This window comes from Suncus etruscus, chromosome 5, assembly GCF_024139225.1.
Source record: "Suncus etruscus isolate mSunEtr1 chromosome 5, mSunEtr1.pri.cur, whole genome shotgun sequence".
Lineage (NCBI taxonomy): Eukaryota > Metazoa > Chordata > Mammalia > Eulipotyphla > Soricidae > Suncus > Suncus etruscus.
The window spans coordinates 29,401,094-29,418,833 of record NC_064852.1 but is presented as its reverse complement, the minus strand read 5'-3'; the positions used below and the strand labels follow the sequence as shown (position 1 = coordinate 29,418,833).

At 38.5% G+C, this 17,740-nt stretch overlaps 1 protein-coding gene and 1 pseudogene across 1 annotated transcript in view; one reads left to right on the top strand and one right to left on the bottom strand.

Annotated features, from left to right (window-relative positions):
- The window catches only part of ICE2 (interactor of little elongation complex ELL subunit 2), a 62,027-nt gene extending 48,059 nt beyond the window's left edge, over positions 1-13,968 (top strand). The window contains exons 13-17 of the mRNA XM_049773630.1: positions 5,132-5,216; positions 7,175-7,225; positions 10,418-10,676; positions 13,146-13,204; positions 13,835-13,968. Of these exons, the coding sequence (XP_049629587.1) occupies positions 5,132-5,216; positions 7,175-7,225; positions 10,418-10,676; positions 13,146-13,187 (437 nt within the window). The 3' untranslated portion in view covers positions 13,188-13,204; positions 13,835-13,968. The remainder of the gene's footprint in view (positions 1-5,131; positions 5,217-7,174; positions 7,226-10,417; positions 10,677-13,145; positions 13,205-13,834) is intronic.
- LOC126009781 (uncharacterized) lies at positions 10,799-10,893 on the bottom strand (annotated as a pseudogene).
- Positions 13,969-17,740: the final 3,772 nt, after the last annotated feature.

The following is a 17,740-nucleotide window of genomic DNA, read 5'->3' as shown; positions in this document are numbered from 1 at the left end:
TGTAAGTTACAGAATGTTAAAGATACTTAGTTTCAAAATAGTTTTTATTTTGCTGTACATTTATAATTGGAGAATATAATGTTTCACAAATTGAGAAGTAATAGAATAGTTTTAATTTTTTCCACTAATTGTTAGATTTGCTTGCATGGTTTTTGCTTATGACTATTGTATAGTTCCACAGTGCATGAAAAGTAAGATTTTCTTGGTTTGTCCATATGTAAGAATGCACGTATATACAGACTTAATTTAATTGTATAAAAACAACTATGACTGCCTAAAAGGTATTTGTGAATTGTTCTATGAGGTCTCCTGGCCTGGAAAAAGTAAATGGTCACAAGCTCTTCATCCCAATTCTTGCTCAAGTGCTCCAGAAACTGAGGAGCAAACCTCTCAGACACATTGTAATTTATTTGAGACCTTCAGACTAAAATACTCCAGTGGTGAGAGAATTATTAAACAGAAAGGTTAAGTTCTCATAGTATGCACTTAGTATGATGTTTTCTATATAGTTTTTTTAATTGACCCGACTTTACTTGTTTTGAGATTTCATTAAAATGGTATGAGTCTACAAAAAAGGTCTGTCTAGTAAATGCCTGCAGTTATCTTCTTGTACTCATTCTCTTTCTGCAACAGCTAAGCCATTAAAATGTGCTTTTATTGAAAACATTACTGTTTAATGAGTGTTAGAAATGTAGAGACAAAACTAAAAGTCACCATAAGAAATAGGTAATGTGATAGGTAGAAAACTGAATTTGTTGGCTTTGAAGAAAGCCATCTGGAAAAAATGTTTTCAGCTTGTTTTGTAAATACAAAGCCAGTAACATTAAAGAGGCCTAGAAATGAAAAGAAGTTAACTGTTAAATCATGTTCATATTGTCCTAGCAGTCCATGTCTGCTTTCCAGGTCATGAGTCTTGAGATGTAAACACTGACCATGAAAATAATAAAACGCCTGGGGTTCAATCTCTGGAGCCACAAAGGCAACACTGATTTTCCGTATCAGTGAGTGATTCTCTTTAGTTTTAGGTTGGGTTTTATGTTGATTTAGTGATAGACTTTGATTCAGCACTGTCTGTACATCACTCCTGTAACATTTCAGGGTGTCCCTATAGGTTTCATCTGACTTTGATGTATAGACTATATATTACTTTGGTTTATTTTTTGGTGGGGGCATACCTACCTTGCTAGCTGTATTTAGGCTTACTTCTGACTCAGTGAGTGATCCCTGAGTGGCTCTGGCACTAAATAGGGTACCAAGGATCCAACCCAAGTTGGCCATGTGCAAGGCAAACACCTTACCCACTCTATGATTCTTCTAATCCCCCATACTATGTTTAATAAAATTTTTATATAAATTACTTTATTTAAAGACCATATATCACATAGTTGAAATAGTTGATCAAAATACATCTGTTTCCAAGTAAGTGGGGACAAATTACTTTAAAAAGAAAGAACAAAAAAAGTACAGCAACAAGAACATTTCTGAAAATTATTGTATCTCAAATGAGGTCATTAAGTCGTTGTCTGAAGACTTAGTAAGCTCATGTTGCTAGTTGATTATTCTGTTACTTCTTTGGGGATGACAGGATTTTAAAAATTGTAGTTGTTGGGTCCTCACAGTCCAGGAATTCCAAGCACTACTGTGGCTTTTGTGGGATATGGTTTTGGCTGCCAGGCCTGCTGATGGAAGTACAAGAAGGTGGGTGGGTAAGGGGAATGCTATCACTCATTCAAAAATTAAATCCTCAAGATGTCACCCAAATGCTGGCTGTCACCCAAATGGCTGCAGCAGGGTGGGGACTTGACCTGCCTCTCCTCCCAACATTCGCAGTTTTCAGCTTTATGGTCTGTGCACTCATAATTCTTCAAGACTTGGTTTACATTTCTTTTTTTTTTTTTGATCAAAGTAGATTACATATCTTTCATAGTAAATTTTCTTTCAAGGATAGATTGAATTAATGGAGCTGACCGATTAGAGACATGGTACCTGTATTCGTGGGATATGGTTTTTGCTCTTTTGATAAAGTTTTTAAATTGAATCACTAAGGGGTACAGTTACAAAGTTGTTCATGATTGGCTTCAGTTATACCATGTCCAACACCCACACATTCTTTCACCAGTGCACATTTCCTGCCACCAGTGTTCCTATTTTCCTCACACTCTCTCCACTGTGGTTCCTCATGCCTGCCTCTATGGCAGACATTTTTCTTCTCTCTCTGCCCCATCCTCTCCTTTCTCTTCTCTTCTCTCACTTTTTCTCCCCAGGCACTCCATTATTCCTCTAAGGCACTGTGCTTTACAATACTGTTACTTAAGGAATATCATCCATATCACTTTACCTCCTTTCAGCACCCAGTTCTTGTCCATAGTGATAATTTCGTATTATTATTGTCATAGTGGTCCTCTCTCTGCTCTAAGTGCATCCCCCCACTATTTCTACAAGCTTCCTATCATGGACCTTTATGAACTTTGTCTCTCATGTCTTTTATACTCTCGTTTGTTTTTGTTGGTTTGATTTGGTTTGGTTTGGGCTTTTTGGGTCACATCTGGCTGCACTCAGGTTATTCCTGGCTCTGTACTCAGAAAGCACTCCTGGCAGACACAGGGGATCATATGCGTTGTCAGGATTTGAACTCCATCTGTCCTGGATGGGCTGGGTGCAAGGCAAACACCCTATCGCTGCGCTATTTCTCTGGCCCTCTCTCTTTTTTTTATCCCACATATAAATGTGATCATTCTATGTCTACTCTCTCCTTTGGACTCATTTTGCTCAACATAACACTCCATAGTCATTCATGTATAAGCATATTTCATGACTTGATTTTTCCTAACAGCTACATAGTACTCCATTGTGCAGATGTACCACAGTTTCTTTATCACCTGTTTTCAGACATTGGATTGTTTCTAGTTTCTGGCTATTGTGAATAGTGCTGGAATAAGCATAGGACTGCAGATACCTTTTGTGCATTGTGTTTTTGAGTTTATAGGGTATCCTCAGGAACGGTATTTCTAGGTCATATGGGAGCTCAATTTCTAGGTTTTTTTTTTTAAGGGGGTGGTTTCTGGGGCCCAAATGCTTCTTATCTTGTTTTTGATGCATTTATCCTAAAGATCTGTTGTTTGTTCATTTATTTTTAGAATTTTTTTTATCCTCTGTCCATTTATTTTGAAGCTTTTATCCATTTTTTTCCCTGTACTTCATCTTTGAGCTCACTGATTCATACTTGAGCAGCTTCATTCTGTGGGTGAGGCCTTCCCATAAATTTTTGTATTTTTATGTTGTTAAGTATTTTTAGTTGTTTTCTCATTTCTGTTCTCATGTCCTTCTGTGTCTTATTGGCAATCTGTTCTATTGTTTCTTTGAGCTTGTTGAACAAGCCCACAAAGTGATCATAAACTCAGTGGTAGATTATGTACCTCACATGTTTCAGACCTCTGGGTTCAATCCATAGTACTATTAAAACATGTCTACTCCGAATTTCACTTCAGAAAATTTATATCAGAGATTAGTAGTGATTGGGTCTGCTGAATTCCAGTCTTTATCCAAAAGTTATGGTGAGGTTCTGCACTGCTTTACTATGGTTCCTTAAGTAGTCTCAAGGTCCTGCTTTCCTATGTCACTGTCAGTCTCCCCCACTGCCAGGGAGGTCTCAGGGAAGTTTATATAGGTAAGAGATTATCTTGTGGCCTTGTGTTTTGGCCAGTACAGGAGGCCACACTCTTGGGCTTACCCCACTTGTGTGCTTGGCTGAGGGATTATTCTCTGGAATCCAGCAGTGCCCGTATTGCTTCCACAATAATTTTTAAACTAAGTGTCCTCTTGATGTTTGGTTTTGAAAATTAAAGAATCATGTAAGAAAGCCTGTAGGAAGCTGAGTTTGAGTTTTTGCTTTGGTAATAGGAAATGTTAGGGTTTTCGTTTATTGAAAATAGGCCACTTAGCCGGGCGGTGGCGCTCGAGGTAAGGTGCCTGCCTTACCTGCGCTAGCCTAGGAGACGGACCGCGGTTCGATCCCCCGGCGTCCCATATGGTCCCCCAAGCCAGGAGCGACTTCTGAGCGCATAGCCAGGAGTAACCCCTGAGCGTCACCGGGTGTGGCCCAAAAACCAAAAAAAAAAAAAAAAAAAGAAAATAGGCCACTTGTGCCCAGGTAGATAGTTCAGAGGCTTCGAAAGCATGCTTTGAGTTCTATCCCTGATGTACATGCACAAACATGCATATGCCTACTCGCCCAGCCCCAGCACATAGCAGGGTGCAACAGTGTTGGTCCCAAGGTACCACTAGGTTTTAGCAGATCCCAGCACTACGTTTCTAGTCTAAACAGCCCACCAGACTGTTGCCAGGAGTCACCCCCAGACCAAATTACCCTTTGGTAATCCCTTTGCCTACGAAGTAATCATAAACTCAGTGGTAGATTATGTATCTCACATGTTTTTCAGACCCCTGGGTTCGATCCATGGTACCATCTATAAAAACTTCAAATATATTCTCAACCTTATGAAGACATAATTGACAACCATTCAGTAAAATTGTATATCATGATATTGTGAAAAGGAGCTGCCATATCTAGTTCATTCTGCATATTTTTATAATTTTATTAAGATATTTAAATTTTACTCTCATACTTCATTCTATATTATAACCATAGTCACCATGTTCTATAGCTCCTCTGATCTTCTGTGTTCAGTTTTTAAGTCAGTTTGTGTCTCTTATTTATTTAGTTAGTTTGGTGGTGGTGCTAAGGGATCACTGTAAGGGTCTCTTAGAAGCCATAACCTAGTTTCCTGACCTCATTTACTTCTCTTTTATCAATATATTCCTCTTCCCCCAACCCCAGTCCTTGGCAACCACTTGTTTCATTGTTTCCTTGAATCTGATTTGTTCTCTGTGATTTCACATAAGTAACTGAAAGAGCTCCTTCAGTTGACTTGTTTCACTTAGCACAGTATTTTCAAGTTCCAGCCATGTGAATGATGCATTATTTTTAAAACAATTTAAGATAATTTGACTTAGCATATAAAATACAGCATTAATAAACTTAGTTAAATGTATAGGTGATATAGGTTCCTTTATGGTTAATTTCACTTTGTAAAAAATATCTCTAACGAGGTTGGTTGATGCTTTATTTTAGGACATATTGATGCATTTACTTCGAAGCTTTTCCTGCTTGAAGAAATTACCTCAGAAGAATTAAAAGAAAAGCTCTCGGAACTCAAGTAAGAATATGTACTTTGTAGTGGAACCTTAAATATGAATAATACGATCTAGTTTTTCATTTATCGCTATATACTAATTATGTTTAATTCATATAAAGTCTTCAAAGACTTTATCATTTTGTATATTGGGGCTTCCCTCTTACAGTTTATGCTTGATGCCTTTGTAGTAACCATCTTCCACTAGATTACCTGCAGAGCTAATGGAGTTACTTCCTATCCATATAAAAACAATAGGTCAGAATAAGAGAGTAGACCAGTGCTACTTGAAAGCAGCAGTTCACTTTTCCAGGATGGAAAGAAATAGAACTGTCCAAGATCTCAGCTCTCAGTTAGTTGCTTGCAGTCATTTAGCCATCCCGATTGTAAAAGTTTGCCTTTTACCAAGCACCACTATACATTAGAAGGAGATTAATTCATTCTGCTCAAATTCCTGAGCAAAGGAGAATAACTTATTATGATCATTAATTTGTGTTTCACAGGAAGGACTGAGACTATTATTATCTTAACTTTGTGTACAAGGAAACTTGGACTTAGAGTGACTCCCCTCTGAGCCCAGATCTAAGCTAGGTAGTTAATGTGTCAGACTAACCATCTAGCAGGAGAAATCATCCTTTTACACTAGTTATTTAACTTTGTGGCTCATGTTTTTTGAAGGCCCAGGTTCAAACTTGACATTTGCTTGAACTTAAAATTGTCCATTCTGGGGCCTTAGTGACAGCTTGAAGGACTGAGTACATGCTGTACAAGACATGAAACCCTTTCTGATCCCCAAGTACTTCCAGGTATGGTCCCTAAATAGAAACTACATCTGGTAGGACAATTTCTTCTTACAGTGGGTAGTTTTTCTTATGATACGTGAAAATAAGAATTGAGAATTTATCCTAAACTATTCAACACCTGCCCTGCCTGTTTCTAGGTAAACCTTTTTGGGGGGTTTTCTGTCTCTCCACTCAAGAATTAGTCCTAGCAGTGCTCAGGGGACCATATGGGATGCCAGGGATTGAATTTTGTTTGATATTATAATCAAAAAGTATGGTAATAATATCGAGAGACAATAGAGAGAAGGGCCAAGAGGATCAGTCCAAGGGAGGAAACTTGCCTCAAATAGCGAGGGAGTGCAGTTAGGGCAGGAGAAAGGATCACTATAACAATGATAGACATGATTACTCTGGACAAGAACTGGGTACTGAAAAGAGGTAAAGCGATATGCATGATAGACCTTTTGTTATTTATTATTAACAGTAACAATATTGAAAAAGGCAAATTCTTTGGTAGACTAGTTATGCTTAAGATTACTGAACTCGAGGCCAGAGAGAGAGAGCATGGAGGTAGGGCGCTTGCCTTGCATGAAGGACGGTGGTTTGAATTGTGGCATCCCTTATGGTCCCCTGGGCCTGCCAGGGTCGATTTCTGAGCATAGAGCCAAGAGTAACCCCTGAGCGCTGCTGGGTGTCACCCTGAAATCAAAAGAAAAAAAAAAAAAAAAGATTACTGAACTCAGGGCCAGAGAGATAGCACAGCAGTAGAGCATTTGCCTTGCACACAGCCGACCCAAGAGAGACCTAATTTCGATTCCTGGCATCCTATGGTCCCCCAAGCTGCCAGGAGTAACCCTGAGTGACGATGGATGTGGTCCAAAGACTAAAAACAAACAAAAAGACTTCTGAACTTGTTGAAGATTTTGTAAATTTAATATGAAATAGTTATCTTTAACTTCTTTTGACTCACATTAGCCAAATTCTGTATTATTTTGAGTAAAAAATCAGGAAGTGGTGGTAACAAGTAAATATTGTCAATAATCCAACTGGAAAAAAAAAGATATTGTATTTTGTTTTACATAATCTCCTCTATAGTTTGCTTTAATATCGAGGACACATTGAGAAGTTTTCATTGTTAAAAATAAGGTATATTTATACTCTTTTTCTTTTAACTTTACATAAATTTCTTTTGTTTTATAGGATTTCAAGTTTATTTAACATCCTGCAACACATTCTAAAGAAATTAAGTAGGTAAGTATTTTTGACAACTGACAGCACTCAGGGATTATTCCTGGTCCTGGCAAACTTGGGGGATCATATGGGATGCAGGGGATCAAACCCAAGTTATCTCTATGCAAAGCAAGCATCCTACCTGCTCTGCTATCACTCCATAGAAACTTTCACTTAGAGATTGATGGAAAATAACCTATAAATATAGTTGAAAATTAAAATATGATACACCTGGCTTTAATGAGCTTGAAATTTACTTTTATCTCTAAAAGTCATTAGTTGTTTATTTCCACCACCTTAACAAATCACTACAAATTTAGTGATGTACAAGATTATTTTCTTACACTTTCAGAAGTCAGAATTCTTTAATCAGGACAGGAGAGACAGCTGAGTAAACTGAGCTTATTCCTTGCATGCAAAAGGCCTGGGATCAACCCATAGCACCTCTTAGTCCCCTGAGAACAGCCAGCAATGAAACACCTGCCCCCCCCACCCCACCAAGTTCTGAGCTAGAAGTAGCTTCTGAGGACTAGTGGGTGTGGCCAGAAAGAAGTAAATAAATAAACATAACTCTTAAGTCATTGTCTGCACTAAAGATGTCAGCTGACTAAAAATGTCAGCATGCTTGCCTGGTTCCTTCCGGAAGAAAGGTCTTTATCTTCAGAGTGTATTATTCAAATATTTCCCTTCATTTTTACTATGTGGCTTTAATCACATTTGCAGATCCATAGACATATAGTGGCTGGTGCAAGAGTTCAGTGGATTTGAACATTTCTGACTGTGACTCAAAAAACAAACAAAAAAGGCAAAGTAATATAATTGTAGGTTTTTGGACACAAGGGCTTAGACAGCTTGGGGGACTGTTGTTCAATCTATTATTTACATTTTCAGGATAAGGAACACACGAAAGGATCAAACTCTCTACCCCATAGCACATCTTAGAAACTGGATTCTCCAACTGATTCTCCATTATTAAAGCTGTTTTGTTCTAATGAACTTTTACCTGCTTTTGGTATGACTTGACAAAAGATAAACGAAATAATTCAAATTATTTTACTAGTTCTGCAACTTGTCGGTTTTCTTAGTTATGTATGAATCATCATTTTTGTGTCAGTAATTTCTTAGGCACACTTTTTAGTTCTGAGATTCTTGTAGTATTTCTAATTTATACATAGATGCAGATAAAGACATATATTTATGGGGCGGGGCCCACACCTTGTGGTGAGTAGGTTGCTCCTGTCAGTCTTCTGGACCATGTACAATCTTCAGTATCAAATCCCAGCCTCACTTCCAAAGCATATGTTCAGTTTATTGACCCATCTCATCAATTCCTATTTATAAGTATTTTTAATCTTCATACCATACCAATCATTAGTCATTTCTTACATGAAAGTATTGCAGTGACTGGGAAAAATTTCAAAGAAAAAGTATAATTGGAGCCGGAGCAGTGGCTCAAGTGGTAAGGTGTTTGCCTTGCATGTGGCTGACCCAGAATGAACCTCGATTCCATCCCCTGGTGTCCCATATGGTCCCTCAAGCCAGGAGCAATTTCTGAGCACATAGTCAGAAGTAACCTCTAAGCATCACCGGGTGTGGCCCAAAAACAAAACCAAAAAAAAAAAAAAATGAAAAAGAAAATATGTAATTCTCTTTAAACTTGTCATGTGAATACCTATTCTCTTTTTTAAAAATTAATAAAATGTAACAGCTTTGTAGGCAGATTTATATAACTAAACTTTTATACTTATTTTAATGATATATTGCAAAAATATTGATGTTCTACTTTATTTTGATCTAGAGGAGTATAAAATCTTAAGAAAAGGGCCCGGAGAGATAGCACAGTGGTGTTTGCCTTGCAAGCAGCTGATCCAGGACCTAAGGTGGTTGGTTCGAATCCCGGTGTCCCATATGGTCCCCCATGCCTGCCAGGAGCTATTTCTGAGCAGACAGCCAGGAGTAACCCCTGAGCACCAAAAAAAAAAATCTTAAGAAAATAGAGTATATTAAATACATCTTTTTAATTCTTATTAATATTTTGAACTCCTTAATTTCTTAGGGAGAAAAGAAAAAACATGGGATTACAGTCATTAGCTAATACATGTTCATTGTTTACCTGTTCTTATTTTCACTGTTGCTTTTATAGCTCCTTCTATTCTGTTAGTGATTGTCCCTTTTTATTTTTTTCTCATCTACTCCATGCAGTGAATATAAAATTCTCTTTGTGTCTCTATTTATTAGACATGTGGTTATTAAGTTTGTTGAATGAGTTTAAATACTTTTTGGCATATCTTATCTTGGGTTAAAGAATTAGGCAAGATTTTTGTTTCTCATCAAATTATTAAAAACTTAAGAGCTGGAGAGATAGTACAGTGGGCATGGGGCTTGTCTTGTATACCACTGACCAGGGTTCTATCCACGGCATCCTATATGGTTCTCCAAATCCCTACCAGGAGTGAACATGGAACCAGGTGTAAGCCATGAGCACCACTGGGTATGAACCCCTTCCTCTAAAATTTTTTGACTTAAAAAATCACTGTAACAGGTTCTCCTACCACCCCGTTGAAGCCTGTGTACTTGCTCCCTTAAATACATATCTCTCTCTCTCTTCACATTTCTCTAAGTAATAAAGCTATTTCCTTCACTGAAAAGAAGACATAGACAATAAGACAAATGTATATTCTGAACTTTGGATTAAGAATTAAAAGTAAGCCAAAGAAGGACCGCGGTTCGATCCCCCGGCGTCCCATATGGTCCCCCCAACCAGGGACAATTTCTGAGTGCTTAGCCAGGAGTAACCCTTGAGCATCAAACGGGTGTGGCCCGAAAAACCAAAAAAAAAAAAAAGAATTAAAATTATTGCCTAATGTTTATAATAGTTAAAAGACTGTTTTCATCTTATTTGGTTACATAAGTATTTTTAGACGTGGTATTCTCATAATTGTGCCCATAAAAACAAATCCAGTCACCGTTTTCAACTTTATTACTATATCATGTTTAAGAAAATACTATTGAGGGCCCGGAGAGATAGCACAGTGGCGTTTGCCTTGCAAGCAGCCGATCCAGGACCAAGGTGGTTGGTTCGAATCCCGGTATCCCATATGGTCCCCTGTGCGCACCGCTGGGTGTGACCCAAAAACAAAAAAACAAAAAAAAAAGAAAATACTATTGAAATTGGCCCATTCCCTGAAAATTGAGGCTCATTGTATGAATTAGCTTGCAGGAAGGATCCTACTTGTTATCTCATGCAGCAGAAGATTCCTCACTCCTTATCTATAAGACATCTGATGGAAAGCTCACTCGGACTGCATATAACCTGCACAAAACCCACTGTGGCCTTCCTGGAGCACCCTCCAGCCTCTCAGTGCCCTGGGTGCCCCTGGACCCTGGCCTCCTGCTGCCCTACCATGTCTTCCACGGGAGGATACCTTGTACTTTCCCACCTAAGTCACTGGAGCCCACAGCACAGCAAAAGGTGAGCTGCTTTTTCAATGAGATAGCTAAGTATTTGTTATTAGCTTGTTTTATGACTATGAAATATTTAATGTGTATCCATTAGTGTCACCACATTTCACATATTACTCAGAATGCCATTCTAAAAACTTTCTTTTTTTTTTTTTTTTTTTGCAGGGGCCATGCTAATCTTCTCTGTATCGTTCCAATTTTAGTATATGTGCTGCCGAAGCGAGCACTCTAAAAACTTTCTTGATGGGATGGATAAAGTGTGTTCTGATAAAGTTCTGGTGTTAGTTTAGTGGGATTTTCTATTTTGGCAAGATATATAAGTCAAAAAAAGTTTTATGTTTTGTTTTGTTTTGTTTTCAAATATCTTATGTATTTATTTATTTAGGATTTTGGGCCACACCTGGCAGTACACAGGGATTGCTCCCTGAGTCTGTGCTCAAAAATTGTTCCTGGCAGGCTCAGGGATGTGGAATGCCAGGAATCAAACTCGGGTTCGTCCTGGGTTGATCGTATGCAAGGCAAACTTCCTACCAGCTGTGCTATTGTTCCAGCAAAAACAAACAAACAAACAAAAAAACGGAGTCTTTTAGCTTACCTAGTGGAGACATGGATAAGGTATAGTTAAATTTCTATGTGCCCATAGAGAACAAAGTAATTTTATTTTTGTGTACTGTTCTATTTCATTAACTATTTGAGATCATTTTCATAATAGTATACCATCATTATGCAATTAAAATTGATAAGTAGCTCATGTAAAAATATGAGAGCAAGCATTACTAATTAGAGAGTGCAATGCCTATTAAAAGCTAATAAAACGTTCAAAAACTAAATTGTGTTTTGTTAAGTATTATATAACTCAGTATTTATTGAGTTATAATTAATATTATTCTCTATAGAATCCTTCCCAGAAATAATAGTTGAGTGCTATTTATCTGTAACTTTTATAAAGCTATGGCTAAAAATACTGTTTTTAACTTCCATCATTCTTTATATACTGTGAAAAATTACAGGATTTTGGCTCAACAGTAACGAGCTTTGCCTTTGCCTTTCAAACCTCATGCCTGGGTTTGATCCCTAATACAGCAAAAAGGAAAACAATTCAATTTGTTTGGTTGAAAGAAACGTTTTATTCTCCCTCGATGAATCTAAGTGTTCAGAAATCAAAATTTTATGTATTTTACATCCTTGTTGCCAAAACTCATTGAGTTAAAATTATTGTCTGAGTTCTATAATCTTCTTCATTTATTTACCTTAAAATTTTTTGTAATTTATGTTTCCTAATACTCAGTTTATGAGTAACTCTTGATCTGATGTTTTTATTGAAACTCATGGAAAGTTTTTGATGATCTCTTATACATCTCATTGCAGTTTAGCCTGACATTTTATGGAAATTAGCCCCTACCTTTCTTCCTTTCTTTTAGATAAATCTAGGACTTTCTAGTTTATCCAGGTTAAACATAGATATTCAATCCCTAGCATCCACAGAAGACAGGAGCTTTAGGAAGCCTGAGGAAGGAAGCAAGAACTCATATAAAATGGGAACCATCTCCTCATTTCACAGTATGAAAATTTAATACAACCAAAGCTTTCTGTCTCTGTAGGAATCTTCATTCCCTAATCCCCTTGAACTCAGATCTTTCCTAAGGTACTGACGCTGAGAGGTACCCCATAGGACCTGAATTCATCTGCCCCTTGTTGCATTGGTATCATCTGGTGTCGGAGAATCTCACTGTCTGCCTGTGTTGTTTCTACTCCTTTAATAGTAGCTCTACACATCCTTCTTTTCTCCTTTCACAGTGTCTATAATAGACATTTGTTATAGTGTCTTGCAATGGAAGTTTGAAAATGCTTGCTTTGCTCATTCACATAGATAAAATTAGTCTGGCCTGGAAGAAAATACAGGGTAAAGTGCTTGCGTTACAGACAGCTGACTGATCCTAGTTCGATCCCTGGCTCCAGTTGATTCCCAGGGCAGCAGGAGTAACCCTCAAAGAGAGCTTAATCCAAAACCGTTGTACTCTAATCAGTGTGTTCTAAAAGCTCTTGAGATTAAAATAGACTGAAAATAAAGTGAAAGGTTTATGTCCTGAGTTTGTCCTTCCAGTCATCTGATTATCGACCAGAAATTACCTCTACAGAGAGAAGATATTAAGTGAGTAAAACTATATTTTGTGAGCCTGAGCTATTGGAACAGCATTAGCAAAGTCTCTGTCTCCTCTACCTTCTGGGTCTGGAGCTCACTGAACTAGAGGTGATGAAACTGAGATTGAGATTGCAAAGGCAGAGGGACAGTTTCTGGGGAAATGGTTTCAGGCTATGCAGTTTTGTTCTTTCTCTTTAAAACTCAGAAATCCCCATTTTGAAAATTGATGTTCTCTCAGTAGCAAGGACGTGACAGCATTCCTAGATCTCAGCTTCACACCAGGACTGCATTAGCAAGAAGGGCTGCATTCTAAAAGTGCGTCTTCTTCTTCTTTAGACTGTGAGCCTGAAGGCGACGGGCAGTGGCAGCGCGAACTGAGGAAAAATAGTTCGAAGGTACAACCAGCATCAGCAGTGTCTTCCTCACTGCTCTTTGATTTGCCCGCCCATGTAGCCTTTTCTCCTTTCTTCCTTTATTGAAATTCTTTCAGGCTCTCAGTTTTCCTTCCAAGTTCGGGTACTTTTCTCTTTTCCCTTCCTTTCACATTTACAGTTTTTGTTTTTTTTCCTGACTCTTGCTTGTCCTTTTGTGTTTTTCTTACTCTGTTGCTTTCTTCGCTTTATAATTTTTTTCTCCCCTTTCACCAATTCTAATCTTCCTATATTTCTTTTACTCTTTATATTTTTCTTCATTATTTTTGAACTTCAGCTTCATTATTATAAACATTCTTTAAAAACTCATAGTTTCCTCAATTTCTAATTTAACTTGTCAATCTCTTTGAAATATAACACAGAGAAGTTTTCTTGTCTCTATCTACCCTGATTCATCGCCTTCTTTACTCTTACTTGAAAGTATAGCACTTCAAAACTGTGAGGATTTAAAAAGCATTTTTCAGATGTTGGCCACAGATCTGAAGATGTAAAAATATAAAAGCAAATTTTACACCTGAACACTGTTTGCAGTTGACAATGTAGAAGTATGTTATAAACATGTTAAGCTGTTATGTTCCTTGCTTCCCCTCTCAGGTTTATGGAAAAAGAATGCCTGCACGTAGTCGCAAGAATCCAGTTTCTATGGGAACCAAAAGCCTGCTTGCTTCACCAGTTAAAAATGAAGGAGCAGCTCCCAATAAACGGAAGATGATTTAAGGACTCTACCATATAAAAGGAAGTATAAGAAGTTGTAACACTGTTCACTTGAGAAAAGTTTGAGGGGTACATACCTCAAAGTTCAATAGACAAGAGGAACATTTTAGTGTCCTTAATTTCTCAGAGTGCCTTGAGACAGCATGTTGTCTGTGAAAGAATGCTTTCATTGAATGCAATATGTGCTTTTAACACTTGATGTTTGAGGAGGAAATACCTTGGTATTATCATGGCCGGGAAATTTATAAGAAGAAAATATTTTTTATAATAAGTCTCTTACAAAAATGGTTAATAGAAAAATAATTTGTTTTCAAGAGCTATATTTATCCTTATATACAATATTAATAATTTTGAATTATATATTGATATCTTGAGATTGGTTCCAAAGGTTAAATATTCCCACTGTCAGATGATTCTAAATACTATAAATCTTGTTTCTGAACCACTATTAAGAAATTTTTATATACTATTTTAACTTGATAATTATTGCATGTTAATAAAGCTAATATCTTGAAAACCTTGGTGACATTCATTGCAGAAGCCAAAAAGTAAATAACTGCCTTCATCTGAAATACCACTGCTTAATAGAATGGCGGAATTAAGTTCTCTGAGGTAGTAAAGGGCATGTCTGGGTTCAGCCCTTGCACCACACAGACACACCCACTCCCACTCCTACTATTTCCCAGGTCTTGAGTGACCTGAGCCTAACTTCACTATCGCAAGATGGGCAGGGTCTACACAACAGTAACAAAGTCATAAGTTAGCAGGTTCTTTGGGGTGGATATCCACCGATTTGTTAAAAAATAGGTAAAAAGGATTATGACTCAGTGACCAGTATCTTTTTCTCTTGGTATAAATATTAGCTGAGTGTTGATATACATTCCTAAAAAGAAAAAGGTGAGTGTGGTTGGGTTTTTTGTTTGTTTGTTTGTTTGTTTTTTGGGGGGATTGGGTTACACCCAAGCAATGCTCAGGAATTACTTCTGACTCTATGCTCAGAAATTGCTCCTGGCAGGCTCAGGGGACCATATGGAATGCCAGGATTTGAACCACCATCCTTCTGCATGTAAGTCAAATGCCCTACCTCCATGCTATCTCTTCGCGCCCCCCCCCCCTTTAAACTGTAGTATGTCAGCTAAGCACAAAATATTTCCTTATCTGTACTGATGTAAAGTTTTCAGCACTCAGATTAAAAAAAAAAAAAAAAAAAAACAGTATGACCAGATGGTGTTATTATAGCCCATTTAAACTTGAAAAAGGATGGATTTATTAGTTTTTATTTTCCTGTTCTTTGTTTTGCTGCTTTCTCATTGAATTTTTGGCCCCACCAGTGGTACTTAGGAGCTATACCCGATTTGGTGCTTGACATTTCTTCCAATGTTGCAGGACAAGAAAGGAGCAGGTGGCAGAGAACCATGTCTTTCTGAGGTTGCACTCAAGTCTACCACATACAAGGCTTGTGCTACAGCAACTTGGAGCCATCTCCCTGCCCCATTTTCTTTTTCTTTTTTTTTTTTTTTTAGTTTTTGGGCCACACCCGGCGTTGCTCAGGGGTTACTCCTGGCTGTCTGCTCAGAAATAGCTCCTGAGGCCGGGCGGTGGCGCTGGAGGTAAGGTGCCTGCCTTGCCTGCGCTAGCCTAGGACGGACCGCGGTTCGATCCCCCGGTGTCCCATATGGTCCCCCAAGAAGCCAGGAGCAACTTCTGAGCGCATAGCCAGGAGTAACCCCTGAGCGTCACAGGGTGTGGCCCAAAAACCAAAAAAAAAAAAAAACAGAAATAGCTCCTGGCAGGCCTGGGGGACCAGATGGGACACCGGGATTCGAACCAACCACCTTTGGTCCTGGATCGGCTGCTTGCAGGGCAAACGCCGCTGTGCTATCTCTCCGGGCCCCCATTTTCTTAATATTCAAAATGTACTAACATATTCAAAAATACGTGTATAACACTGGGGTGGCCCAGATATCCCTGTTGCCATCAAACGAAAGAAATACCACATTATCAGACCTTTCCTTGAATAGATCTTTGCTGACATGCCAAGAAATAAGAAGGGCCCCATGGCCTTCTGAGTACTTCTTTTTTTTTTTTTTTTTTTTGGTTTTTGGGTCACACCAGGCAGTGCTCAGGGGTTATTCCTGGCTCCAGGCTCAGAAATTGCTCCTGGCAGGCACGGGGGACCATATGGGACGCCGGGATTCGAACCAATGACCTCCTGCATGAAAGGCAAACACTTTACCTCCATGCTATCTCTCCGGCCCCCTGAGTACTTCTTGAAAGACACTTCCCGGGCCCGGAGAGATAGCACAGCGGCGTTTGCCTTGCAAGCAGCTGATCCAGGACCAAAGGTGTTTGGTTTGAGTCCCAGTGTCCCATATGGTCCCCCGTGCCTGCCAGGAGCTATTTCTGAGTAGACAGCCAGGAGTAACCCCTGAGCACCACCGGGTGTGGCCCAAAAACCAAAAAAAAAAAAAAAAGACACTTCTCGCTCCCGTATGTTTTAAAAGAGGGCTGGGGAATGCTCGCTTTGGCAGTACATATACTAAAAGTGGACTGGAGGAGAGAGCTCAACAGCTGAACATACATTTAGCATGCAAGAGACTAAGGTCCACTTGCTAGTTAGCACCTTTGGGAATAGCCCCTAAACTGCTAAATGTGACTCAACCATTCCCTCCACCACCACCACCCCCAAAAAAGGAAAACCTTTCGGTGACTCAACAATTCTAAAGGATTGAAAATATATCCATTCAAAAGCTTGTACAAAGCTCACATGGTTTGCTTTTAAGCCCATGTTCTCCCTTAAACATATCTCACTTCTATATTCCTTTACTTATTAATTTTACTCTGGAGAAGCCTGTGTTCTTTTTCTCGCCCCTCATTTTTCTCAGTGTGTTTCAATAAAAACTCTTGCTTCACACACACAAAAAAGAGAAATAGTGCATCATTTGTGAAATAGATAAGGAACTAAGACACTGTTGACCATTTTATTTTTTTATTGTTAGAAATTATAGAAATGACAATTTTTGGAGTGGTTTCAATTATAAAATATTTGTGTGAGCAGTAATGTCTTGTGTAGTCGAATATATAATTTGTTTTCATCCTCTGATTTCCTTCTTAAAATAATGAGATTTGGAGCCCGAGAGATAGCATGGAGATAAGGCGTTTGCCTTGCTTGCAGAAGGTCGGTGGTTCAAATCCCAGCATCCCATATGGTCCCGTGAGTCTGCCAGGAGCAATTTCTGAGCACTGCCGGGTGTGACTCAAAAACCAAAAAAAAAAAAAAAAAAAAAAATGAGATTTGGGGCTAGAAAAATAATAGCGGTGAAGGTTCTTGCCTTGCATACAGCCAACCTTGGTTTGTTTGGGTTTTTTTGGGGTTTGTTTGTTTGTTTTTTGTTTTTAGTTTTGTTTTTGGTTTTTGGGCCATACCAGGTGGCATTCAGGGGTTACTCCTGGCTATGTGCTCAGAAATCACTCCTTTGGAAAATTGGTGGTGGGAATGTCTCACCAGTGAAGGGTGTGTGTGTGTGTGTGTGTGTGTTCTTTACATGACTGAAACCCAACTATAATCATATAATCATATTTGTAATCAATTTGTTTTATCGCTAAAAACTACATAGGATTCTCCAAGCACTTAAAAACAGCCAGAAATAAACTCTTGACTACTGGGTCTGCCCTAAACATTCTCCCCCTCTTCCAAAAGTTGTGTTAGAAATAAAATAAAATAAAATACTGGGGGCCCGGAAAGATAGCACAGCGGCGTTTGCCTTGACCAAAGGTGGTTGGTTC